The sequence below is a fragment of the Pempheris klunzingeri genome, chromosome 6 (assembly GCF_042242105.1).
Source record: "Pempheris klunzingeri isolate RE-2024b chromosome 6, fPemKlu1.hap1, whole genome shotgun sequence".
Taxonomy (NCBI): Eukaryota; Metazoa; Chordata; class Actinopteri; order Acropomatiformes; family Pempheridae; genus Pempheris; species Pempheris klunzingeri.
In genome coordinates this window covers 19,597,376-19,621,748 of record NC_092017.1, presented here as the reverse complement: position 1 = coordinate 19,621,748, position 24,373 = coordinate 19,597,376, and the positions used below count along the sequence as shown (strand labels likewise).

General features: G+C 40.7%; 2 protein-coding genes across 2 annotated transcripts in view; both read right to left on the bottom strand.

Moving 5' to 3' along the window:
• The window catches only part of abca7 (ATP-binding cassette, sub-family A (ABC1), member 7), a 29,677-nt gene extending 15,923 nt beyond the window's left edge, over window positions 1–13,754 (bottom strand). The window contains exons 1-19 of the mRNA XM_070831859.1: window positions 13,671–13,754; window positions 11,910–12,008; window positions 11,653–11,746; window positions 10,751–10,892; window positions 10,178–10,302; window positions 8,325–8,443; window positions 7,707–7,904; window positions 7,468–7,560; window positions 6,305–6,542; window positions 5,633–5,772; window positions 4,925–5,041; window positions 4,638–4,835; window positions 4,021–4,226; window positions 3,290–3,466; window positions 2,938–3,160; window positions 2,415–2,636; window positions 2,060–2,264; window positions 1,156–1,269; window positions 373–544 (exon numbers count right to left, since the gene is read on the bottom strand). Coding sequence (XP_070687960.1) covers window positions 373–544; window positions 1,156–1,269; window positions 2,060–2,264; window positions 2,415–2,636; window positions 2,938–3,160; window positions 3,290–3,466; window positions 4,021–4,226; window positions 4,638–4,835; window positions 4,925–5,041; window positions 5,633–5,772; window positions 6,305–6,542; window positions 7,468–7,560; window positions 7,707–7,904; window positions 8,325–8,443; window positions 10,178–10,302; window positions 10,751–10,892; window positions 11,653–11,746; window positions 11,910–11,975 — 2,849 coding nt within the window. The 5' untranslated portion in view covers window positions 11,976–12,008; window positions 13,671–13,754. The remainder of the gene's footprint in view (window positions 1–372; window positions 545–1,155; window positions 1,270–2,059; window positions 2,265–2,414; window positions 2,637–2,937; window positions 3,161–3,289; window positions 3,467–4,020; window positions 4,227–4,637; window positions 4,836–4,924; window positions 5,042–5,632; window positions 5,773–6,304; window positions 6,543–7,467; window positions 7,561–7,706; window positions 7,905–8,324; window positions 8,444–10,177; window positions 10,303–10,750; window positions 10,893–11,652; window positions 11,747–11,909; window positions 12,009–13,670) is intronic.
• Window positions 13,755–13,975: 221 nt separating this feature from the next.
• On the bottom strand, window positions 13,976–24,071 carry LOC139202395 (amyloid-beta A4 precursor protein-binding family A member 3). Its single transcript, XM_070831861.1, has 11 exons — window positions 23,834–24,071; window positions 21,844–22,840; window positions 21,277–21,304; window positions 21,015–21,160; window positions 20,753–20,839; window positions 19,189–19,377; window positions 18,173–18,352; window positions 16,500–16,712; window positions 15,471–15,590; window positions 15,201–15,341; window positions 13,976–15,073 (listed from the first exon to the last, which is right to left on the bottom strand). The coding sequence occupies exons 2-11, from the start codon at window positions 22,825–22,827 to the stop codon at window positions 15,002–15,004; spliced, it is 2,160 nt and encodes a 719-aa protein (XP_070687962.1). The 5' UTR covers window positions 22,828–22,840; window positions 23,834–24,071; the 3' UTR covers window positions 13,976–15,001.
• Window positions 24,072–24,373: the final 302 nt, after the last annotated feature.

Here is a 24,373-nt window from a genome sequence, read left to right as displayed (position 1 = left end):
TATTATTCTTTTCACTCCCCAAAACATAACAATAACTGAAGTGACATAAAGGTCAACATCAAGACTGGGAGTATGATGCTCTAACAGCAATTTAACACACAATTAAGATATATGATACCTGCAAAGGCCTTCTACTAATCAGACATGAAGAGACTGTATTGTAGATTGAATTCTCAGCTTGTGCTAGGGTGACATGCCTCAGGGTTTTACCTTTTTCTTCTCTCTATACTTTATACTTATACTTTTTATTGAGCCACCATAACCATTGCTGCCTATTCAGCTCCATCCCCTGAAGTTTTTTGCATCCAGTCCTTCTAAGAAATTAAACTCTAAATCAGTGCTGATAGTCTTCTCATCAGGTTTGCTCCTTACATGGTGGTAGTTTTGCCAGCTCCGTTATGGCCGAGGAAAGAGGTGATCTGCCCCTCGTAGAACTTCAAGTTGAGGTGATTGACGGCCAGTTTGGCTCCTTTCTTGTAGATTTTCACCAGGTTTCTGATGCTCACACCCATTGTCAGGTCAGTGGGTTCTGGTTCAATGTGATCTGATGACAGAAATGTATTTTATATATTTAGAGGGGACAATATAACATTAAATCTTTCAAGAGCCAATGCCACCCTCCCTATAATTTATAGTTGAAAATAGTTCTATGTATAATATGTAAATAGAAGTCACCATGCAAGTCAACACAAGATACTTTTACATGCTGAGAGCATAATTCCAGCAGCTTCACTAAAGGACGACACTCCTACAAAATCAAAGGGGTCATTGGTGGCACGAGTCAGAAGCAGCTCCTCAGTCCACAAAACAAAATGATGTCTGGACTGATGCTCATGGTCTGCTTCAGTCTTAAGTCTTTCAGTTAATGGGTTTATTGTCTCAGCTCATTAACTTGATTTGTTGTTAATTAGTTTAAACACACAAAACTACCAGTATGGTAGACGATTGCCAAAGTCATAACCAGGCAGAATGGCAGACTACTACAGCTCTGTCCAATAAACAAGCTGCTACAGTGACATGACTATTAACAAACTGATAGTTGCTTGTTCAATGTAGTTCAGGCAAAGAAAGCCGACTGTAGCTATAATTGTAGCTTTAGATGAACATGACAGAGAAAAACAGAAAAAGAGAAACAGCAGCTCCAAAAGTCTTGACCTTCATCCTGTTCTGTAGGTGCAGGGGGGATCGGCATGCCTGCCTCCAGGGGAACTCCACCCCAGTAGTTGATCTGGAAGATGAAGTACCAGGGCCTGGGGATCCCATATTCACCTGGTGTAAACACACATAAAGTGTTTCTGTTATGACAAAAGAACCAGCTTAACCAGTGTGTGTTTGGACACACTGCATTCCTCTTTAAAGTTGTTTACAGCAAAGCTCAATGATATGTTAAACTACAGACATATTGGCCAAAACTACGACAAAACAAAATTCCTTTAATTCCTTCAAATCCTTTACAAAATGAAAATCTTTCACAGCAGCTATTAACCCTAGGCCCAGACATGTAACTCAACAAAAATAAACGACACGCTATATTTTAAGTATTTATAGCTAAGATACTGTCGGCCATCTTTGAAACATTCTCTAATTTCTGTAGTAAGGAGATACGACCAGACCCAGGACTCACATTTATATAGTGCTTGCACTTCCAGGTGCACAGTATGATGCCTCTCTGTCATTAGAGGCACATCAGTTGGAGTTGATTCACTGGAAATAGGCCACACCACCATTACACTGTAAATGGGTGGCAAGTGTTATAAGCTGGAGCACATCTCCAACTTGAAAAACTTAAATACTCCATAAGGGGCTTGGTACAGATGTTTTTTTTTTAAGTCTGGAAGCCTTTTCTCTCCTACTTTGAACAAAATTTTGTATCTCTATCCTCACCTTCAGAGTTGCTTTTGTTTTTGGGTGTACTTTTGTTGGGTTTGTTTTGTTGTGCATGTGTATGCACGTCTATGTGCAGATTGGACTTTGTACATTTGATACATGTGATTTGTGTTGTGTTGTGTTGTAAGGTTCCAAAATAAATACAGCTCAAATAAAGTTTTCATCATCGTACCAGGAAAGACTGCTTCGATGTACCAGGCTGCGACGGCGTAGATGAAGGCGTCCACATAAAGCATAACTATAGAGGTAGTGAAGCTATATAAATCTCCTTCCACAGGGCTGGAATGGAGGTTGTACCACTGGATGCCCATGCCTTGCTCTTCATACTGAGAGAAATACTCGCAGCCGAAGCCAAAGGCCACAGGGGACAGGAAACTCTGAGGAAAGACAAACAAACAAACGTTTTGGGTATGTAAGCCTGATTTATTCTTGTTACTATTGCTTTATCACAAGTCTTTTTTCTACAATAGTGAATATTGAATTGGGGAAGGAAACGTTTTGATTGTACCCATATTCATTTTACTCACAGCGAGGACTCTGTGGGTGGTGTTCAGGTGGTCTCTCCAGGCCACACACAGTACGTAGGGCAGGTAGAGGCTGAAGTATATAAGCCCCCCACATGCAGCAGCCAGGTTGGCTTTAGAGAAGAAGGTGCTGATGAGGAAACACTGCATGATGGTGGCCGTGGCAAATGCCATCAGGAAGAAAAACACAACAGACGGGTCGCTGTATGGAAGGATGTCGCCCCACTGGAAATAAGATGGAAGGGAAAGTAGAGTTTAAACAGTGGCTATAGGAGACAAATATTACAGAAAATGAAAGCTGTGGTATTCCAAACAGCTATAAACCACCCGTACATATAACCATTTTCCATTTTAATATCAGTCTTCTTACTACAATTAGAAATCTGATGACAGATGATTAATATTTTCATTTACGTTGTGCATTTTTTTTTTACATACTTTCATGATTATGTCTAGCCAGTTATTTAATATTTTTATGTGTATTTTTTCTTTTGTATGCTTTGTGTGGAGTGAGTGGTCATCTTGCCTTGAGCAGAGCAATAAGGAGCCCCGCAGAGATTAGGAAAGGAACGATGCTGCTGATGAACCAGCTGAGCCACAGCGTTCCTGTTCCCAGACCCATGATCCTCATGGTTTCTTTCAGCCTTGCTTCCTTCTCGTACACCACACCTTTGATGATCATGGCCACCGAGTAGATCCAGGCCAGTGTCATGAAGAGTGGCAGAGAGCGGTTCAGCACTCGAAGGAAACTGTTTTAAAGAGAAACAAAACTTTTAATTTACATGAAAAAGAATGTAGTTATGGTCTAAAGTATGACTTTTTTTTACCTGTAGTTTCAACCACAGTTTATATAATCATAAATCTACAATATGGCTCACACATCATCCACGTAGCAGGGGTAGGGCATCTGCTGGATGTAGATGCCGGTTGTTTGTTTTACTCCGGTCAGGATACGGCTCACAGCTCTCTCCACCAGGTCCTGGACATACACGAAGCCGCCCCAGATGTAGCGCATGTCATTAAATGGGTCAGCTGCTGGACCAGGATCCCAAAACCTGAAGAAAAAACACCAAAACAATGTTTTTCATGCGCCGGAGAAGATCACCCAAACAAAAAATAATTTACTTGTTGCTAGGGGAAAAATTTAAATTTGTTTTTGGCTTGATATAACTGATTTTAGGTAAGGAGTTCATGGAATTTAATATATAGAATAGTATATTTTTTCAACAGAGGAAAAAGTAATGCTTTAACCCATAATAAAACATGAACAAATAAAGTTTCACCCAACAGCAACAAGGCCCGCAGACTAGAATACTTATGTCTCCAGTGCTGAACTATTTCACAGCTGTCCGGAATTCTTCAAATACTGAAAACAGATTTGTTTGTATCTCAATCTGGTTTATCCAGTTATGCCAGTCATATTTTTCAGAAAAAAGGATTAATAAGTACACATGGCTTAAGTAATGGAATAGTATATTCAGACAAAGCCATATTCACATAAAAACCAAAGAGGTTTCTTTGCAATTCCAACAAAAAAAAGCTCTAGACATTAGACAAGTTCTAGTATAAAAATAGCAGGATAAAAGATGTTTTGATGCTTCCTCAGCACCTGTCCTTGATCTTGTTTGTACGGGTCACATCATCAATGTCCATCCGGATTTTGTAGGTGACGTGGGGCGGCAGCACAGTGGAGGTGGAGTTGGGCAGCAGGAAAACCACACCAGCCCAAAACTGCCTGTCCTCTAGTAGCTCCAAAGCCCTGTCAATCATCTGGAACTCGGTCTCCAACCCCTCCAGCTTGTTCAGGGAGAAACACTGCAGGGCATAATAGGGAATGAAAAAGATAGGAATGATAAATAACAGGGAAGAGAAGCTGAGGTTACCCTTTCCACTGTTGGGAAGATTAAAATGATTTTGGCATATTTTCCCATCTAACCAGTTTTCAGTAATAAAAAAGAGCTAAAATAATGATGGCTCAGTTGCTGTTCCCTTTGCAAAAGGTAAATATTCAGACAGCAATATATGATGAAAGCTGTATGTGTGGTTTAATATCTGAAATTGCAACAAAAAAAAACCAAAACACCATTATTGAAAATTTACTGTAATTTGAAATAAAACAAATTCCATTAAACACAATTCATTCTGTTCTCATCTCTGTTCTGTTTTTATTCTAGACATTTTAACATGTAGCATGAAGAGAAAACAAGAATGCCAAAGCAGGATAACCTCAGTGACTTGTGCCAAAGTGGTAATGGTGTGGCTGAGGTCATTGTAGACGTCCAGCCAGGTGGGCGGTGCCCCGGGCTTCCTTGGGGTGTCTGGCGAGGGCGTGGACAGGAAACGTGCAATCCGTGAGGCCGTCCAGGATGTGTTCTCCAGACGCAGGTTGACCAATATTGCGACCTCTGGGCGCCTCAACAAATCCTGCCACACACACACACACAAACACAGTACATGAAAAAAAATCCCACACTCATCTCTCCTGTAAAGAGACGGCAGCTGGTGGGTCAGACCTGCAGCAGCTGAATCTCCACACTGCTCTCCATGTAAGTCTTGATTCGTGGTCCCACCTCCATCCAGGCTTCATTCAGCTCCTGAAGGATCTGCAGGTCTTCAAAGGTCTTGTTCACCTTCAGTGGACACAACTTGTAGTTAATTTGGATGGATGTACTTGCTCCATAATGGCTGTAATCATCTTTCAACAAGTACAACTGCGGGAATACAATTTAAATCCAAAAATTATTAACATTTGAAATAATTTGTTCTATTTCTGACGACATTACAGTTGCCTGGTGTTTGATTTCTCTAATCTAAGGATATCCCACAACAAAGAAGTATGAACTGTCTGTCAGGCTCCTTTAACAGTGTGAGAAACACAACCTGAACATTTGCCCCTCGGCTACGCCCTTAAATGCGTACTACCTGTCCTCAAACTGACATGCTCATCTGTTACAAGTGATATTCAAGACCAATGAGGCATGTTTTAGTTACATGAAGTGACTGTACAGAATGATGTCTTTGTTTTCAGCAAACACGTAGAGGTCTTGATGGTGAGATTAACCGGTTTAAGCGACAAACAGCAATTAGTTGCATTCTCAGATCATCATTCTTAAAAACTCGGTGATCAGTCTTGATGACACCTTGTCCCTTGTGGACAAAAAATTAAGATGAAAAATGTCAGATGACAGCGGATGAACTCTCTGAGGTTTGACTCTCTGTACCTCTTTCATGACTTGTTGCACTGCAGGAGTGTCTGGTGTGTACAGCAGTTTTCCAATAAACAGAGGTTTTATCCCTCGCCACACAATGCGAGACAGAGGGTTGGACTCCAGACCTTGGATCAGACTTTTACAGAATGGGGCTGCATGGTGGGAAAGGCAACAAGACAAATGTTAGACAAAAACACCTGGTTAAATGGACTGCATATACAGTATACTGTTGTGTAAAAAGGTGTTTTACACAACATATCAACATTCACCCCTTCAAACATACAATGCTCATTCACTCACACATCGATGACACTGCCCTCAGCAGCAATTTAGGGTTCAGTAACTTGCCCGTGAACACTTCGACATAATGAATGAAGGAGCTGGGGGCCAAACCACTGATCTTCTGATTCGTGGATGACCGGCTCTACCGCCTGAGCCCCAGTAATGTGTTCCATAATGTGACAAACAGCACACATAGACAATCATGACACTGCTAGAGGCTGACACCCAGTGATGTTATGTTATTAATCTAGTTATTAATCTTAAAGATCACAAAAGTATCAGACTGTGAGAAGTCTAGTTTCCCATTCATTTGTGATAATTTGCAACAAGAAAATCAGCGGACAGGAGGAGGTTCCAGAGAACAAAAACTGTACACAAGTAAGGATGCCCGAGGGCTCTTACTTGTGTTGTTGTCACGGTCCAGGTCTGTGTCTTCAGTGCCATTTTTTCCTAAGAATGACTTGATGTCATTGTCTTCATACCAGTTGAGCGATGGGATGCGCTCACCGCCAACCTCAGGATGACCGCACATAATCCTTGAAAAAGCACGAAAACTCTCCCTGGGAAGCGCCGTGCGATTCTCTGGAGACAGAAGACGAAGAGCTGCACTCATATCCGCAAAGCTGGAGAGAGAGGAGAACTGAAGGCAGGCAGCACAGAGTAAGAGCGACAGGTTTTAGAGGAAGAGAGGAAATATGGAAGAGAGTAGAAATTCAGGAAGAAAACAGATGGAAAAAAGATGGCTTTTTTTATTCTTGTGAGAAAATTTGTTCAGGAAAACACTGTGTAAGAACAGACAGACAATACAATAAAACAAACAAAAACAGAAATTCTGATAAAACATACAATAATAACAAAAGCTTCAAGTTCCACTAGCAGCTACTACAAGGTTGATTACCCCTCTTTACACGAAACACTCACAATACTTCCATCACTGTCTGGTTTGAATCAGCCACCAAACAGGACAGGCACAGACTGCAAAGGACAATCAGGTCTTCAGAGAGGATAGTTGGGGCTGACCTGGTAGGTCAGGTAACATCTCTGCAGACTCCTCACACCCCGCACATAAACTCTTTAAACTCCTCCCATCTGGTAGACGCTACAGAGCACTGCACGCCAAAACTGCCAGACACTGAGACAGTTTCTCAGTTTCCCAGGCCGTTACCCTGATGAGCTGTCACTAGTCACAGAGACTCAGGAACAACTGTACAATAGTCCCATACCTTTGCATATTTGCACTACATAAATGCACCACACCTACCTCCACTGTATATACTGCTATTTATGAGTATTTATATTGTTCTTATTTTTATTGTTCTAGTTTATTTCTTTACTTTTTTTAGTACTTAGTAGTCTGATTACTGTACATAGAGAGAGGAAAGTTTAACTGGAGTCAAATTCCTTGTTTGCTTGAACAAACTTGGCCAATCAAGGTGATTCTGATTCTGATATGGTGACTTCTTTACAGTAAATGCAAATATGCAGCACCTCTCAAAAACTCTGTCCAATCATCTTTGAACAAAATACAGACACAGATGTACATGAAAAATCAGGCGTGTTCTTACATCATCAATGAGGACAGCCAGCTCCTGGGAAACGGAGGTGACGGCCTGACTGATGACCCTGAGGTCTCCAGCGTTGGCCATCAGACGCTGTCTCTGAAAGGGAGCACAGACCAAAAGGTTTAATAAGGGTACTGTGTGTAGCTCATCAGATAGACAAGCTAATCAGTGTTACAGCAAACAGGCAGAAAACGGAGGGCAAAAAGGTGCTTTTGCAGATTTCCCTGTCCATTAATTCCTACCGTGAAGAACTTGGTAAAGTCGAGCTGAGAGAGGAAAAGACGTTCAGCTTCCTGCAGGATGTTGGCTGGCAGGTTACACAGCTGAGTCTGAAGATCGTTCATGGTGGCTTCTCCTCCGTCCATCGTTAGAAACTGTCCCAACATGCTCGCATTACACACCAAGTCCTTTAGCTGCATTCCAGCTCCAGCCACAGACACCTGGATGGGACAAGATTGATGCCCTACAGTTACTTTTAACAGTGTTGGGCTATGAAACGCATTATACCTAAAAAATGTTCTTACCTGTAATTATCATCTGTGTTGGCAGAACCTTTTCTGTGCTAATTATTTATTAAAGCCTACCATTTACCTCACACTTTTCAGGCCTTAATTTGTTTTTATTAATTTATTTTCTATTTAACTTGTATTTAACCTGACCAGTTCAACAGTTCATGTTTCATATTGTATTTGTAAATGAGGAAGTGAAAAGTCGAATAGGTTTTGCATCTTTTGGGAAAATCCATTAAGTTGCACCTGCCACAACAATAATTCAACAAACCAATAAAAAAAATGCTGAAGGCTTTAGTGGTTCCTTATTCCATACATTAACTATCTAAGGCTTTATAGCTGATACCTCACCTGGAAATTGAGACGAGCCTTCAGCAGCTGGTTCACAGTCACAGGCGACAGGCTGCCATTGGTCAGGAGAAAGCTGGAGAACGTCTCATTGGCTCGCAAGTACTCTTCTATTGGGAGATCTAGAGCGGAAATACAAACATTAAGTTTTGTCCAGTGGGACAAATAAACACAACATATCATAAATAACAGTCATGGACACTAGCATAACCTCTGCAGCCTTGTGCACATGCAAAACAAAACATCCCCCCAATAACCAAACTGCTCCACAGCTATACTAGAGGTCACAAACTCCACAGATTACCTTTAAACAGTTTGAAAACCATCATTAAGAAAACCTGTTTTATTCCAGTCCCAGCAATATGATACAATTAGAAACTTGTGGGACGAGCAACAAGTACACTAGCTTCCCAACAGCGCTTGTACATATTTTCAGCAATGTTTTTTCTCATTACAGCCATAAAAGTCATTTCCTCCTCTGCAATCTTTGCATATTTTCAGTGGACAACAGTATAATCAAAAACCTTTGAGACAAGAAAAACATGCTTTTTTACTCTGCCTTGTGAATTTTAACTAGCTAGCTACTTTTAGGGTATTTATGCCTCCTGAAAAGCTGTAACATTGAGAAACCCTCACATAACTAAAACTAACAAGCAGTTTCGAGGTTACACAAACCCACATTATAATAAGTTCTTTACAGTATCAGTGAATCAGGATTCTGGGATTTGGCAAATGTCTGTTAGGCCTTTTATACAGAAAACCCTCAATGAAGTCCTGCTTTCATTCATCTAATTGTTTGTCTGCAGTAGTCATGTAATTTAATCTGCCCACAGCAAGGAGAAGTGAAACAGCCACTCTGTGCTGCTTTCACAAAAGCAGTAAATGGCCACATTCAGCTGGTCACTCTACACCTATTTAAAGCCATTCATCAGATCAGATTGGCTACTGGCTGCTGCTGTAACCTCTCAGTCCTGCTCAGATAAGTCTGGGAACTATGCAGGCTCAAAAACAAAATATATATGAATGCAATGCTTTGATTATATTTGATTAATATCAAAAATATTCTTTCATTTGCACAGCAGTTTTTTTTTCATTATTAAACTGATATTTGAGGTAAAGCCTCCCTCCTGATGTATTCACTGGTTCAAACATTGTTTACTTTACCACACAATGATGATGATGATGATGATGTATAACCTGCACTACAACCTCACTGACAGAAGCCAAGGCTCTATTGGGTTTCTCGATATACATAATTTAGTCTCATTCTTGGAAAGCGATCTTAAAGGGATAGTCCAGATTATTTGAAGTGGGGTTGTATGAGAGACTGAACCATAGCTAGCCTTTGAAGCAAGCAAAGAGAAAAAGAAAAGTGTTGAAAATGTTCTAAAAGTAGTGTACACTTACACTGATATTAACTTTTTAGGTGGGCCTTTCTTTAGGTGGTCAAAATACATTTTTCTGCCGCCCCCGTCCACAGCAGTGCATAACTTAGCATCTGTGCCCGGACTTTTGTCTGCTTCTCCAGGCTGGGGGTGTGCCAAACACTAAGTGCACTCACTGTTGGGTAAATACCTCATACAACCCCACTTCAACTATCTGCTTTGACATTATATCCTTGTGTCCACCTTTTTTGTGTTTGCTACCAAAGTGACTCAATTCATTCATTATTGACAGTTTCATTCAAACTTATGGCTGGTGGTGCCCAACCAGAGTTTATAATTCTAACAATTATCTGTCAGCTGAATAAGGTGCCTGGAGAAGGTAAACACCAATGTGTTAAAGAGTCACTGTGTCAGCATGTCATGATATCCCTTCTGGTCTGTGCTAGAGGAGACTCAAACAAGCTGTAGTACTTGGCCAGGCTCCCGGTCTCTCTCCCAGCCTTCGGACACTGTCCATGAGGTCCTGAAAGCCTGAGAAGCTGCGGTTTCCACTGTAGGACAGAACAGTCTGGGCATCCAAAAAGAGACGAGAAAGGCTGGAGGAGAAGGACAACAAAAGGAGTCTTTAATGTTACTAACATGAAAGTAGTTTACATTTAACAACAGTATAGCAGACATTTTAGTTTTCCAGTAAACACAAACAAAATTGTAAATTTTGTTCTTTCCATGTAACAGGCTGTTGTGACTCAGATCAGATGAGGGAGTTTCACAGAAGCAAATGAAAGGACTAACACAGGGTTTATAACTGTCTGATTCACTCCTACATTAAACATCCTACATCCAAATTATATCATCTGGCTCAATATCTCCTGGAGTGGGTCTAATTGTGGCTGAACACTTTAATACAAGCCTACAGTAAAATGTATGAAGCTGCAGTGCAGTCTGGTAAACAGGCTGAATTTTTTTTTAAATCTAACGTAAATTTTGACGGACTGCAAACAGACTCAGCACAGCTTCCCATATTTCTACCTCCAGTCTACCTACATGGAGTTGTCAAAGTTGCCAACGTGGCCCACTCTCTCCCCTGGTGTCGGGCTGTGGAAGCAGGGGTTGTTGATGTTGCAGATAATGCCCTGAATCCAGGGCAAGGTGCCTGCTGATGGCAAGGCTTTGTTTGGAAAGTGACCTACAAATGAAGGAAAGGAAAAACAAACACAAACAGTTCAGTACCAGAAGATTAGCCTGAGACACAAAACAATGAAAATATTGTGGAAGTGACCTGAAATACAATCTAAATGCAGCAGACTGAATAATAATCCTAGCATAAACCGATGTGCTGTTATTAAAACAAAAGCTGTTATTTGTGCAGTTGACATCAAATTAGGTTATTACAGTGTCTTCAACCTGCCGTGAGCCTCCTTTACATGTAAAACTGATATAATGAAGACAAAAACAGGAAAGACGAGGTATGAACATGAACAGTGTGCAAAGTTTTTTTTTATGCAAAATTTATTGTTGCACCTGGTAATACACCACTCTTCTGCAAGCTTAATGTCATCGTCAACTCCCTTACTTGGAATACAACCAAAAAGACATCTCCTCATATCAGTACGGATTGTTTAATGTTGCTAATATGCAAGTTAGTGGTTTTCTTTCCCAATTAGTGAGTCTAGTTCAGTTACCAAGATGTAGCTTCAAGGCACTGACCAACTGGCCTACATTCACGTGTTGTGTCTTGCATTTTTGTGTTCGATTATGTTAGCGTGTCATGTTATGTCACCATGTGCTAAAGCAGGAGTTCAAAGAAGGTCAAGATCACAGCAGGTTAGGAAAACAAATGCATGCGTGGCACAAGAATCACCCTCAAGGAGTTAATCCTCTTAAGTTGCTTGGCACAAAGCCATTTTTCAGACCTGTAATGACACACATTGCATAATATCACTCACATTGGCTCTGTTTGTAGGGAGGGTGTGAATGACGAACAGAGATGAGGATGACGAAGAGGAAGAGCGGCCAGAGGAGCTCGATAATCAGCTGGATCTGCATATGAGGAGCACATGGGAGCTGTTATGGGTGCCTCAAATAATTTTCTCATTTAATATCCAAGATTTGTCTAATATTACATATATATATATATATATATATATATATATATATTTTATAAACTATTCTACTGCTTTCTTTGAAGTGTAAATGTGGCCACCTTGTTCCTCCTGCGGTATGTGATGTTCTTCCAGAGCAGGAGGACGAGCTGCCTGAAAAACTCCATCGCTGTTGACAGCTACCAGGCCATGTTGCAAAGCTGGAAAACACAAATTGTGGTGACAAAAAAGACCAGTTCAGCAAGGCGCCGTCAATGTGTGGCTGCTGTGTCACTGTTTCCTGATTTCCTGATTTTCTGTCCCTCCCTATGCCACCTATTAAATATAGGCAAAATACTCCAGCAAAGGATATGTGCATCCCTTTACATTGGTTCAATAGGTTTTACAGGTCCTTTTAGACAAAGCTGTCCGTCAAATGAATGTAATAATATATCTACCATACTACCATGGCGGCAAGAGGAGAGTTTGAAACATCTAAATACAAAGAGGTCCTGTAACACAGCGTGCACAACTTGGTAAAATGACTCAAGAAATCATACACTACGGCGGAGGCTAAACTACAGACAGTAATTGACAAGCTAAGAAAATAAATATCCCAATTTTGACGTTTGGCTCCTTTCTGTAATGTTACTTTTCTCCATTTTTGTCTGTTTTTTTTTCTTTTATTCCAAATTGTTTAATTATTCAAACACATTTCTACATTTAACGTACTTGTTTAAGTATTTTCACTTATCGATTCTTTTTTTACCATTTTTCAAAATGTGGTAATTTGACTTCTGATGTTGACTATGAGTAAGTTAATAACATTAGTGACGACTGTGGTGAGAAACAGTTTCTGATCTTTCCCCTGCAAAAGATACAACTGTGGCTGAGGACGATTGAACTTAATCTTCAGCAGAGAACATCTTTTATTTAACCTTTTTATTTTCATGCTTTCACCTTAGGTGCAAATATAGTGAAGAAAGTTAAAAATTCTGTTCGTGATGGATCCAACAGGTTGTTTTTATATTTATTGTTGGTGAAGGTTGTCCGGTGCGCCTGCTGTGATCTGCTCAAGATGGACAATCCTCTAGTTCATCCTGAAATCCTCCTGATCCGAACAGCTTACCTGTTTCTCTCTAAGACATTCACTTTTGCTCTGTGAATGCCTCCAGACTATGGTCTCTTCTTCCCTTATGTGCTGTAGTAAAATAATCAGAGGATGTGACTCATGATCTGTGCCAGGTTAGAAGGTAATCACCATGCTCATTTCCCTTGCAAATCTATATAAACCACTGTGTAACCTCAAAGTCAAATTATATTTTTGCATTCCCCTGTCTACAGGGATTTGCAGATGCACAGAGTAAAGGTTTGGTAACCACTGTATTATCTTTGACATTTTAACCTTTTTTCTCTTATGGAGCCTTACACCGAGAAAACACGTTATTACTGAAATGCATTAAATTTAATGTAGCTCTTACTGTAGCAAGCTATTGTAATGACAACACATCTTCAAAAAAAAATCATGGCTCCATGTATTATTAACTTAACGGTACAAATTATCTAAACCAAGTCACAATCTAGCACTGTTTGGACAATATAAAGGCATTTCAGCGAACAAAATGTAAAATAAAATTCTATTCAGGTCGCTATCATTAGCTAAAGTAATTACAGTTTGACTAGTGCATTAAAGGTAACATTTAAAGATGCTATTTTACAGCAAACTAAGAGGAGGAGGAAAACTTAGCTAGCTCGTTACACCATAGCTTCCTCTTCCTAGCATGTTACACAGTGATGCCGATAGTGGTTTAATATGACCTTTTCAAAAACAAAACATAACGTCATGAGCTCCCAAGGTTCTTTAAAATGTTGTCAATGATTACCTTTCCGATATTCAGGTGATAAACCCTCCTTTCAGTGTATCGGACACACCGACAGCCGGTAGTTCGTCATTGACTCCATTTCCCCTGTTTATAACAGCAGGTGTAAGCTTGACATAGTCCCGCCCACAGGCGACGCTGATTGGCCAGAGTACATTCCATGGGTGGGGTTGAAGAAGTCGGTAAAGAATCTGATTGGTCGTTGTCTATGTTTTGGTAACTGAAGACAGCTGATTGGCCAGACATTGACAGTGCTTTAGATAATAACTGTAATGTAGTACCACATAAATAAAAAGCATTAGTTTATTAGTACAAGCAGCACATGACATTGTATACTTATGACCAGTGAAAAAAGCTGGAGAGATCTTAATTACATGCAATGCTATCTCAATTATCAGATTAATTGTCTTATAACTGCTTATTATCAGATTGATGTAAGTATTTTTCAGCTACATATATTGCAAAGGCATCATAGTTATAGAGTCCAAATTTAAATTTAAATACACAGTTGCTCTAACTCAGGCAGATGTACAAAGGCATGTAATTTGTTTTTAACATTTCTTTTTATATATGGCCTTTATAAGCAACTCTGCATCTTTAAAATGTATTCAGCGACCACTGACTCTCAATAAATAACATCAAGAAGATATCTCACAGATCATTTTAATGAACATCCAAAACTGTAATTCTTAAAAATATACTTATCTCTCTATCAAGTAAGGCAGTTACCTTTAATTGTGCATGATACCTGCTTCCAGTCAGGCACAGCCAGGGAAGCACTGTATGAATGAACCAGAGCACTGGACAAATTAGCCTTCTCTGAAGCGTCTGACAGACACTTGTTGATATGATGCATGTGTACGTGAGGGACTGGAGGTACGTCCCAATGACAGACTCTTTGTCCTGATTCAATAAGCTTTCCCTTGCAAGCACGTTCAGCTCAGGCACTCTGGCAACACACCAGGCTGGAAGACCAAAAACTCTAGAGTACAGCATGCTCATCATCATTCACCCTCATGTAAAAGTTAGTGGGAAAAAATACTCTGTTCATGAATTATAGCATCTCAGCTACTGTCTGCATTGTTAAATATCAGATAAATATAAACGGAGAGCTACCATGTATCCCTGTCACTTTAAAATATGCTTTCACAATATTCCAATGTACTTTAACCCTAAAAAACACATAGCTAAACTAGGTTATTGTATTCAGTGGCGTGACAACAGCTTTTGATAAGCTGTACGATCAATTGCATAATATTTTCTGAGTTTGGCAAAAAGTTCATGTGGCCTGAACACTGTGCAGTATGTTTTCTCATTGATGCAGCAGGAACTGCTCAGAGAAACACTGGCTGCTCTTGTCCAGTTAAGAGTCGGTATGTTGAGGCCGGCATGGTCTTCAAGTGAATCTGAGAGAGAAAAATCAACACAGCGAGAATATGTTACACTGAACAAGCATTGTGAGTGGAATACCTATTACTATATTTATGGCTGAATGAAATCTAAATCGCATATAAAGATTTAATCTCTTCTCACCTCTCCGACAGCGTTGGTCAGGATCTGGATTATCTTGTTGTGCGGTGTGGCGACGACGCTCTGCCCGTTGATTTCAATGATGCGGTGCCCAACGCGAATGCCTCCTCTCTCGGCTATACCACCCCGCATCAGACTGCATATCTGCAACAGGAAGAGAGAGCGAATCTTCACATTTCAAAACAAAAGACAAAAGTGCCACAAAAAAAAAAACAGGACTTAAATTTAAGTCGGTTTAATAGCGACAAACAGAAAAACGTAATATTGACTTACAATGCCGTCCTCCACGCTGAAGCCCAACTGGAACTTGGGATCTGGCCTCTTGATAATCGCCATGGTAACCGGCGGGCAGTGGACGATGCTGAGCTTCACGTACTTTTGGCTTTTTAAGTCCTGGAACACAAATAAAATGTGAATTAAAGCACTAAAGTTAGAGCAGTATTCTTTTTAATGCACGGTCAGTATTCAGCAGCTTTGACTCGTTTTCCTCTTTAATGTTTTCTTGAATGACCACTTTAGTAAACCTACCTAGAAAGGTGTCTTTGCAAACGTCTTTATTCATATATATTTACTCTACTATTCACTAATTATATTTGTTTACTGATACATTTTTTATCTCAGTGATGTGAACTGCATTACTATCTTTAAAGTCTAGAAACATTTTAGCCAGCAAAAACCTTTCCATGAATTATCTGTGTCTGTTTGTGCAGTCGACTGCACAATACTTCCTTAATCTTTATATTAAACATTGTTTTTTATGTATATTTCTCTGTGAATGCATGATGGCAGCTGCTGACGTTTGTTTGGTCATTTAGACTTTCATTACAACCTCCTCTGCATGTGATTTATCCATCTATTTATGTGCTGACGCAGTGCAATACAACAACATGATTAGCTACAGCCTCACAAATTACTAGCAAGATGACTGACAGTCTAAAAACCATAAAACGTCAAACAGCTCATAATAAAGGAATTCAGTGCAGGTCTGTTGTGTTGATGGCATGAAACAGGTGTTCATGATCTTTTGTAAATGTAAATGTTTCAGAGGTTCTGCTCCACCTACTGCTCCAATCTACCATCAGATCAATACTGGGATGTACCCTCACACAACAGGGAAGCACACAGCACCATCTAGTGCATCCTACGGACAGCACATTTCACATCACTTAAATGAACAGCGTTTATATTCTATTAACATATTATCATATCTATATTAATATATTATCTACTAATATATTCTATATTATAACACTTCTATTATTGCTGTAAAAATCAGTTTGGCGCCCTGTGTTCCCTCCTTACCCGGATGATGTTCTGGCAGGTGGTGATGGGCAGACCCACCATACTGGTGCTGTTGACGGACATGATGCGGTCACCGATGCTGAGCTCGCCGCAGCGCTCAGCAGGGCCACCGTGAAGGAGGTTGGCCACCACCACTGTGGGCAGGATGGAGCCCCAGCCCGACTCCACCACCGCCAGACCCAAGATCTCTCCAGGAGCCTTGGTGATAACTACCTGAACCACAGACACACAGCGATGAAAGTGTTTTCACTTGGTTAACCAGGTATTTCTCTGCAAGTATTAGAAAGCTGTCATTTGTTTTAATTTGTGGTTGCATTATTTGGTAAAGGTAGGTGACACTTCTTTTTAAAACAGCAGTTATCCCATCCGTCATTATATCATAAGATGAGCAACAGCAGTAGACACAATGTAAGGTGGTCATTTGCACATTAAATAAACACTCCTAATTACACTGTCTCTCTGTGTCCTTGTTTTAGAAAGTTAAAGGATAACTCTGATATTTGTAACTGTAACTGTATTTTTATATATTTTGGGTTCGACATGACTATTAGGTATGAATTTTTTGGAACTGATCAGGGAAGATCACCTCTGCCAGCAGCTGAGAATAGGCAGCAAATGAGCTACAATGGCTGCAATGTAATCCAGCAGAGCACTTTCACCAGATTAAAGTATGTCTGCTAAAAAGTGCTTGTGTTTGCCACTAACAGGCTTGTTATTTGAAGTGTATGACAACATTATGGAAAGGTTCCCTACACAGATAGACCTGTCAGATCGTTTTTGTTTGACTAGAAACAGCCGTTATATCACCTGGTTCAAAGCACTGAACCTGTCACTGCCGGCGGAGGTGATCCAGTGGACAAATTCCTACCCATCATTTTGAACCCAAAATATGTAAAAACAGGTCTCAGGTTTAAAAATACCAGTTATCCTTTAAATCCCTGTTACACTTCAGACAGAGATGAACTCAAACAGCAGTAGACAGCTGAAATGCACAAGACTCTGAACATACTGGTATCTGCATACAGGCTCCACACATGTGCAGCTGACACACTTGTTATGGTTTACAATCTGCGCAATCACAAATGTTTGGTGGCAACACAGATGCAGCAGCTCCACGTGGAGAAGCAATTGCTTTTTTTTTTACTACATGTTTTCAGGGGCTTTTCTCTATTCCTTGAATTAAAAGTGGACAATAAAGAGGAAACGGCAAATAACCAGAGACACAGAAGGGGAATGAAGTTGAACTAAGGTCTCTGACTAGACTTGAATCAAGGAGTGTTGTTCAGGCCACTAGGACACTTTTTAAAGCCGCTTGCAGAGACAATGGGGAGGAAAGATGGCAGTATCATCAAGAGTCAGAACATATGACATTAGATAGGAACATGGCTAGATGCAAGACTAAATACTGTTTCTGCCTAGATGCCTTGTGTGCTGAACTCTGACCCACATCTGGACCCACATCTGATCCACATCATATTTAGAAGTTAATGGATGATTATTGGGTAATTCTACACACTTAAAAAGTTAAACACCAATGATTAATGATTTCAAGCCATCATGCCTCTTCTTAAATGTGCACTGTAAAATCTTTAATAACACAGACTGACATCTTAATGACAACAATTAATGGACACTTTCTCCAACCAACACGTAGCCACAATTACTCTGCTTACCTCTCGGATGTTCTGAGAGTCGGAGAAGTGGGCCAGGTCGCCGTTGTAGAGCTCCTGACTTTCCAGGTAGTCGCTGTACTCGCCAGGCCTCAGATCGCTGGCATTGATGCCGCTGGCCTGAAGAAACTGCTGGTAGGCAACTCCAAACGCCTGACCGATAGCCTGGGCTATGATCTGGGCCTGGATGGAGAGACAGGGTGGAGGAAACAAATGGGACTCATTTCATTACTGCTGAGACTTCACATGTGCAAGGTAAGGGCAACTGTTAAATAAACGTTCTTCCTCCACTTTCTTACCCTCCATTATCATATGAACAAATCAAAGCAAATGAGCTCATTTGCAAAACAAACAGTATTCACAAAACATGTGTCACACCATAAAGTAAAACACAAACAAAAAAAAGAGCATCAAGTCTGAAAAAGCTCCTCAAGTTTGTAAAAAAGTTATCCGTTTGTTTCATTACTTATCTGGTACATTCACTTACCCCGAGCCATTGTAAAACTTCTCCTATAAAAAGACTAAAACTAGCAGTAGACGCAGTGGCCTCATGACCTTCAGTATTCCACAACTAATTAGTTTCTAAAAAGAAACTCTTCCTCCTCCTATTCAGTCTCGCCAACAGTGGGAAACTGGGACGACAGCCAGACCATTTTTACATTCAGGAGAACCCGCTGGCTGTCTGGGGGAAGGAAACCAGGCCAAGCTGAAGCTGAAGCTGTTGTCAAGCTGAAAACAGCACATTGGATCCGAGATGTAACATTGCAGGGAGCTAAAGCAGAGTTAATAATGTCTTGAATTGACAGCCTGTTTGTGGGGTTTGCAGCTAAAGCTTAAAAGAAGACGGATGAATTGAAATGATGAAGTTGTGGCCACTTTAAGGATCATACATACAGAGCAGGAAATAGTTTTTTTAAATCCTGAAACAGCTGACAGTGTTCACACACATGACAGTTTCCCCATTTTATAAAAAAAAGAAATGTCATGCTGGTATAAAATCCTCCAATCGATTAACTCACATCGTCTGAGGAGAAGACGTGGCAGATCATCACACACTTCTTCTGAGGCCCAGAGGAGGACGTAGGGGAGGCGTTAGCGGCGTGGTCACTATCCTGGCCTTTACGTTTCCTTCGTGCCATCAGGACCACGATGTTGCCAATGTCGGCAATGTAAGAGATCATCTGCAGAGCGTGGTCCATCATGGCTTCCTGAGTGGAAACGAGGCATGAGAGTGTTAATAATATCACAAACAGAAGACAGGAAGGTCTGATTTGCACTTGCAGAGATTTTAAACTTGCTTTAGAGTAAGAACACTGCCCCACCTTTATTGTTTCCTCTTTTTGTCAGTTACGTTTTTATTGCCTGGTTCTCTACCTGAAAGCAGAGACCAGCTGCCAAAAAGTCCCTTCAGCGAGGTAACACTTCACTTCACTTACCAAAATATCACAATCAACTGCCAAAAAGCGCTGCAGTGATTAAATAAAAATCTAATTTAGAAGACAAATATAAACTTTGTGAGAAGGACCATGGGACTTTGGGGATTGGAGATGTTCCAGTTGAGCAGCCATTACGTCTCATTAAATCTTTCAAATCTGAGAAGTTCGAGTGGACATTAATGCAACAACAGGGAAAAGGTTTCTGCTCACAGCTTGATGAGATAATGATGAAATAATAACAACAATTTTCCTTCAAATACAAGTTATAACCAGAAATAGTCAAGACGCTAGAAAAACAAAATACAACTATGTGGCTCAAATTGTCAAGAATATGATTTAAATTATGTAATTTCTAACTGAAAGCACAATGTTTTACAAAGAAAAAGAAAAACAAGTGTAATTCTTTTTTTAAACTCATACTCATAATATCATATGAGGAGGAGCAAACAGCCATGCAAAGACATATCTGACAGGAGATGACCCACTTTGACTCTCCAGACAATTCAACCACACAGTGGAGGGGAATAGACTCTACTGCAAGATTACTGCAGAGCCCTCATATTAAATCACCATCCAATTCTATATTAAGGATTCTTGCTACGAGGGCTCGGCTTGAAGGTGAAAACCTAGAAGCGCATTGCTGCTTTATAAAAAGAGAACCCCACTAATGCGTGTTTTCAAACAGGGTTGAATTACATTTCAGACATTTAACTCAAGCTCGTGATGAGAGTGCAGGCAGGGATGATTAATCCTCCAATCTAACAATGAAAATGTAATTTTGGATGATGTAAGAAGAGGTTCATAATTTTATTTGATACTTGAAGATCTTGATATCAAAATCATCCACAGCTGAACCTCGCCTGAATCTGAATCACGGTTTCCAAATTCAAATTCATCCAACAACCTGAAATCCATTGAGATTCCAATAATATCCATCACCAGCATTTGTTGGATCAAAAGCCAGAAAAACTACCAATTTAAAGTGGTATTGTATTATTACTACTTATTACTACTAATAATACTGGAAACATTTAATAATTGAGAGCAAATGCAGAGATCAACATGGTCAAAACAAAGGGAGGAGAAATACAAAACTACGGGATAAAAACAGACACATAACTTTTTCTGAGCGGTTAGCAGAACATACCTGTGTGTCAGCAGAGAGCACTTTGATTCGCTGGGTGGAGATGAACAGATCCACCTCTGTCATTGGCTGGGACTCTCCCTCTGGAGCCTGAAAGACACGCAGTCGCACTGATGTCACATGAGTTGTTCCTGTCCTGATGACGACACCGCAAGCAGTTCATGACACGTCATGAAAATCAGCCTCACCCGCACCCAGCTTTGACGCCAGAGTCGGGGCAGTTTGAAAACGTTAACCACAGCGAGCATCTCTGATCTGAGCTCACCTTAATGCGGTCCACAGCCTCCTGAGCCTGAGCCATCCGGGCGTTTGTAGACGGATTCTTCTCTGATTTGATCTGAGTGGAGCCCAGATACTTGGCACCAAACACCACTCCATCCAACAGGTCTTCAGGGTCACACGGACCAGGCACTTAAGAGTAAAACGTATAATATTAACTTATTTCTTTCTGTGTTGATAGAACAATGTTTGACACAGAATCCAGCTGAATTTCTATGAGGCAAAAGAAGTATGCTGAAGGGACTCACCATCTTTATATGGAGGACGATCGGTGCTCTGTAATGACAGCAAAAAGAGAAATTAATGAACTGCCAACACTTTGTTTTAAAAGCAAAATAAAAGCAGTATAGATTAAAATTCTCTTAAATGGTCTGTTTAGTTACTTAGTTAAAAAACACCAACATGAAGCTAATGTGGTCCTTGTTTTACAGCATTAACAAATAAATACCTTGAGTTTTGTTTTGGCTGCTTATCAGACTGAGAGAAAACAACAGGTTCTGGTATGTTGTGACGGTCATTTGCCATGAATTATAAATAATTTTGGCATTTTGTAGATTTATCAACACATTGAACAAAAATGCAACTCAAAGACAAAATCTCTTAGTGTCAGTAACAAAAATTACATCATTAACATGAATGAAAATTCAATATTTATTATACTTCCTTTAAGCTGACACTTTAAGCTATGTCGTTTGAAACTTATGTTACATGAGAAATAGGGTCTTCTGTAGAGAAAACATTTTATACATCAACTATTTTGGGGTTTATAATTCATCCTCCTTGTATTTATGTGTAGTTATAGTGCCTCAACCTACCCGCTCGCTCTCTGCACCAGGCTCCTCTTCCTCAGGAGGCTCTTCGCCCATCTTCATCCACACTGGCTCAGGATACTCATCATCAGGCAGGGAGGTGATGGAGTCGTCCCTGTAACGCTGCTGTTGACCGTTCCTGCAATGCCCCCAGAATCTTTGAGCGTCCTCCTGGCTGTAGGAGACCGACACTACAGCGTCCACCTCTCCTCTGTGGGGCAGGCAGGTGGGATGAGAGGCAGCGCTGATCTCTGTGACCTGCAGCAGCCCCAGCAGGTCTCTCTGGTGGCTTTCGGAGAACAGCAGCCCTGTGGTTTCAGTGCTGTCGTCTGTCGTTCCGGAGGCAGCAGGCGCTTCCAGCTCAGGCAGGCTGGAGTACTGATGCTGGGAAAAGTGATGCGGTTTCTGGCTGGGGTGAGGCTCTTCCCCCATCATCTGGAGCTGGCTGAGCAGGGTGTGGATGCGGCTGTGGTCTTCATCACCTGACCTCCTGTTAGAAACCTCAACCTTCTCTTCACTAACCCTATTCTCCACATCACCTAAGGTTACCTCCTGCCGGTATTCGTAAACATCCTCCAAATCCTCAACCCTTACCCCTTCCTCTTCCTCAGCTCGCTCGTCCTCCTCCTCCACTTCCACCTCAATAGCCTGGACTGGCTCAGCAGTAACTCCCACGATCTCCTGCTGGTTCACGTCAAGAGGAGCCACAGTGTCGCTAACGTCCAAAGGTAGTAATACTGGCTCACCCAGACCGGCCTTATCTAGGTTTTCACCAGAAGGAGGGAAGCTGGGGTCATCCAGGTCATCTGCGGAGCCCTCCTCACTAGAGGAGTCAGACCTCCAGTCTAACGGAGGAGGCTCGATCGGGTTGTAGGAGTCCAGATCCTCCACCTCCAAACCTGGTGGAGCTGCCACTGTCTGCCTGCTGACCTCAACCCCCGAGGCTCCATCAGCAGAACAGTCTGATGCCGACTGATCAGCAGAGTTCATTTTGTGAGAAAGCCTGTCAGAGGAAAAATGACAGAAAACTGTCTCATAAAATGTCTCCAGTGCTAGTTGACACTATCACTTAAAGCTAATCTGAATCTAAATGACACAGGCCCCTGCCCCATGACCATCAAGATAGAGGAAGCATGAAGCTCAAAGTACATGGACAACACGTTGAATGGTGTAAACATCAAACATACCCACAGAAATCACAACACTTCACACCCTTTTAACTATGAAATACATCCTTAACACCAGTAATAAAGTCTCCATTACATAGAATAATAATTTACCCAAAAATAAATGGCTTGCAGAGCAAAGCAGCTAAAGCATTCCAAACTTCATTAAAAAAACCCGCAAATATATGAGGCATCTTTAATGTGGGCTATGCAATGTGTGCATCTCTTTTGAATTAAATGAAGGAATACTTTTAGTGATTAGGGAGGTCTTCTGGTAAATTCGGCATAGAAATGATCCATGTTAGTTTAGACACTGGGTAACAACACCTATTTAGCTCCATGTTCAACCACAGCAACGTTACTTTGTACTTCAAGGAGAGAAAACCCCGCTTATCAAATATAAGAGGCTCAGATAAACACACAAGTTGTGTTTATCACTTAGCGGTAACAATTTAAAGAGGCGCCCATTGTTAAGAAAAACGTCATATCTGTAACTTTATTACGTGTTAAAAAAAGTAAGAGTAAAACTTTAAATAGGCAAAATGTTAATGGAGATTGGAATTAGCTCAAGACAAAACACAGTGAGACCAAGAGATGAGGGCTGCAGATTAGAAAACTAATAGTAGCTGAAGTTTGCTGTAAAAATCCACGATCCTTAATAACGTTTGTATTTTTACACTGTTTGATTAACCAAAGTTAGCTGATAAAGTAGCTCTATGCTAACTAGTTAGCTAATTACAAGCCGCAGCGCTCCAAGAGAAGCTCGTTTTCTTGTTAACATTTCTATGTTACAACACCGATGTTTAAGCAGCGAAAAGAGCAGCTCTCACCTGATATTTGAGGTCTTTCTAGGTCCCTTTGTGCCCACACAGACTCCTTTGGGTGCCACGACTGATAAGTTTACGTGGTTTGGGATTTGAGTCTTATCCAAAACTTTGGCTTTGTTTTATACTTCATGCTAACAACAGCAGCACCGTTGCGTATAACAACTTTACATGATTCAAAGGTAAAAAGTCACGGTGGTCCTGTCATTTTTGTTGCTATTGTTGTCGACTGGACAGCTTTTATTTATTCGCTGACAGTGTAGTTGTGCTGCGTTCAGGTCCTCTTATAAGTATCTCAAACCACTTCACTTCCTTCGGTTCTTCCTCTTCTGCAGGTCTGTGCCTCCAGTCTATTGTCTACACACATAATGTAACCACAAACTTGATTTTTAAGTCTCCCAAATTCAGAGTTGAAAAGAAACTTTGTGTTTGATTGTAAACATTTACGTAAACATTTAACAGATTTTCAATTGAACCATCCAATTTACAAGTTGTTGTGGATATCCCACCGCCGTGTTTAACTTCTGGATGTTAAGAGACAATTGG

What these genes read in the sequence shown, in the direction of transcription:
- LOC139202395 (XM_070831861.1), bottom strand. Translation starts at nt 22,827, where the DNA reads ATGAACTCTGCTGATCAGTCGGCATCAGACTGTTCTGCTGATGGAGCC. An exon ending in TCGTCCTCCATATAAAGATG is followed by an intron (nt 21,161 to 21,276) that starts GTGAGTCCCTTC and finishes TTTACTCTTAAG; the next exon opens with TGCCTGGTCCGTGTGACCCT. An exon ending in TGACCAACGCTGTCGGAGAG is followed by an intron (nt 15,074 to 15,200) that starts GTGAGAAGAGAT and finishes TTTCTCTCTCAG; the next exon opens with ATTCACTTGAAGACCATGCC.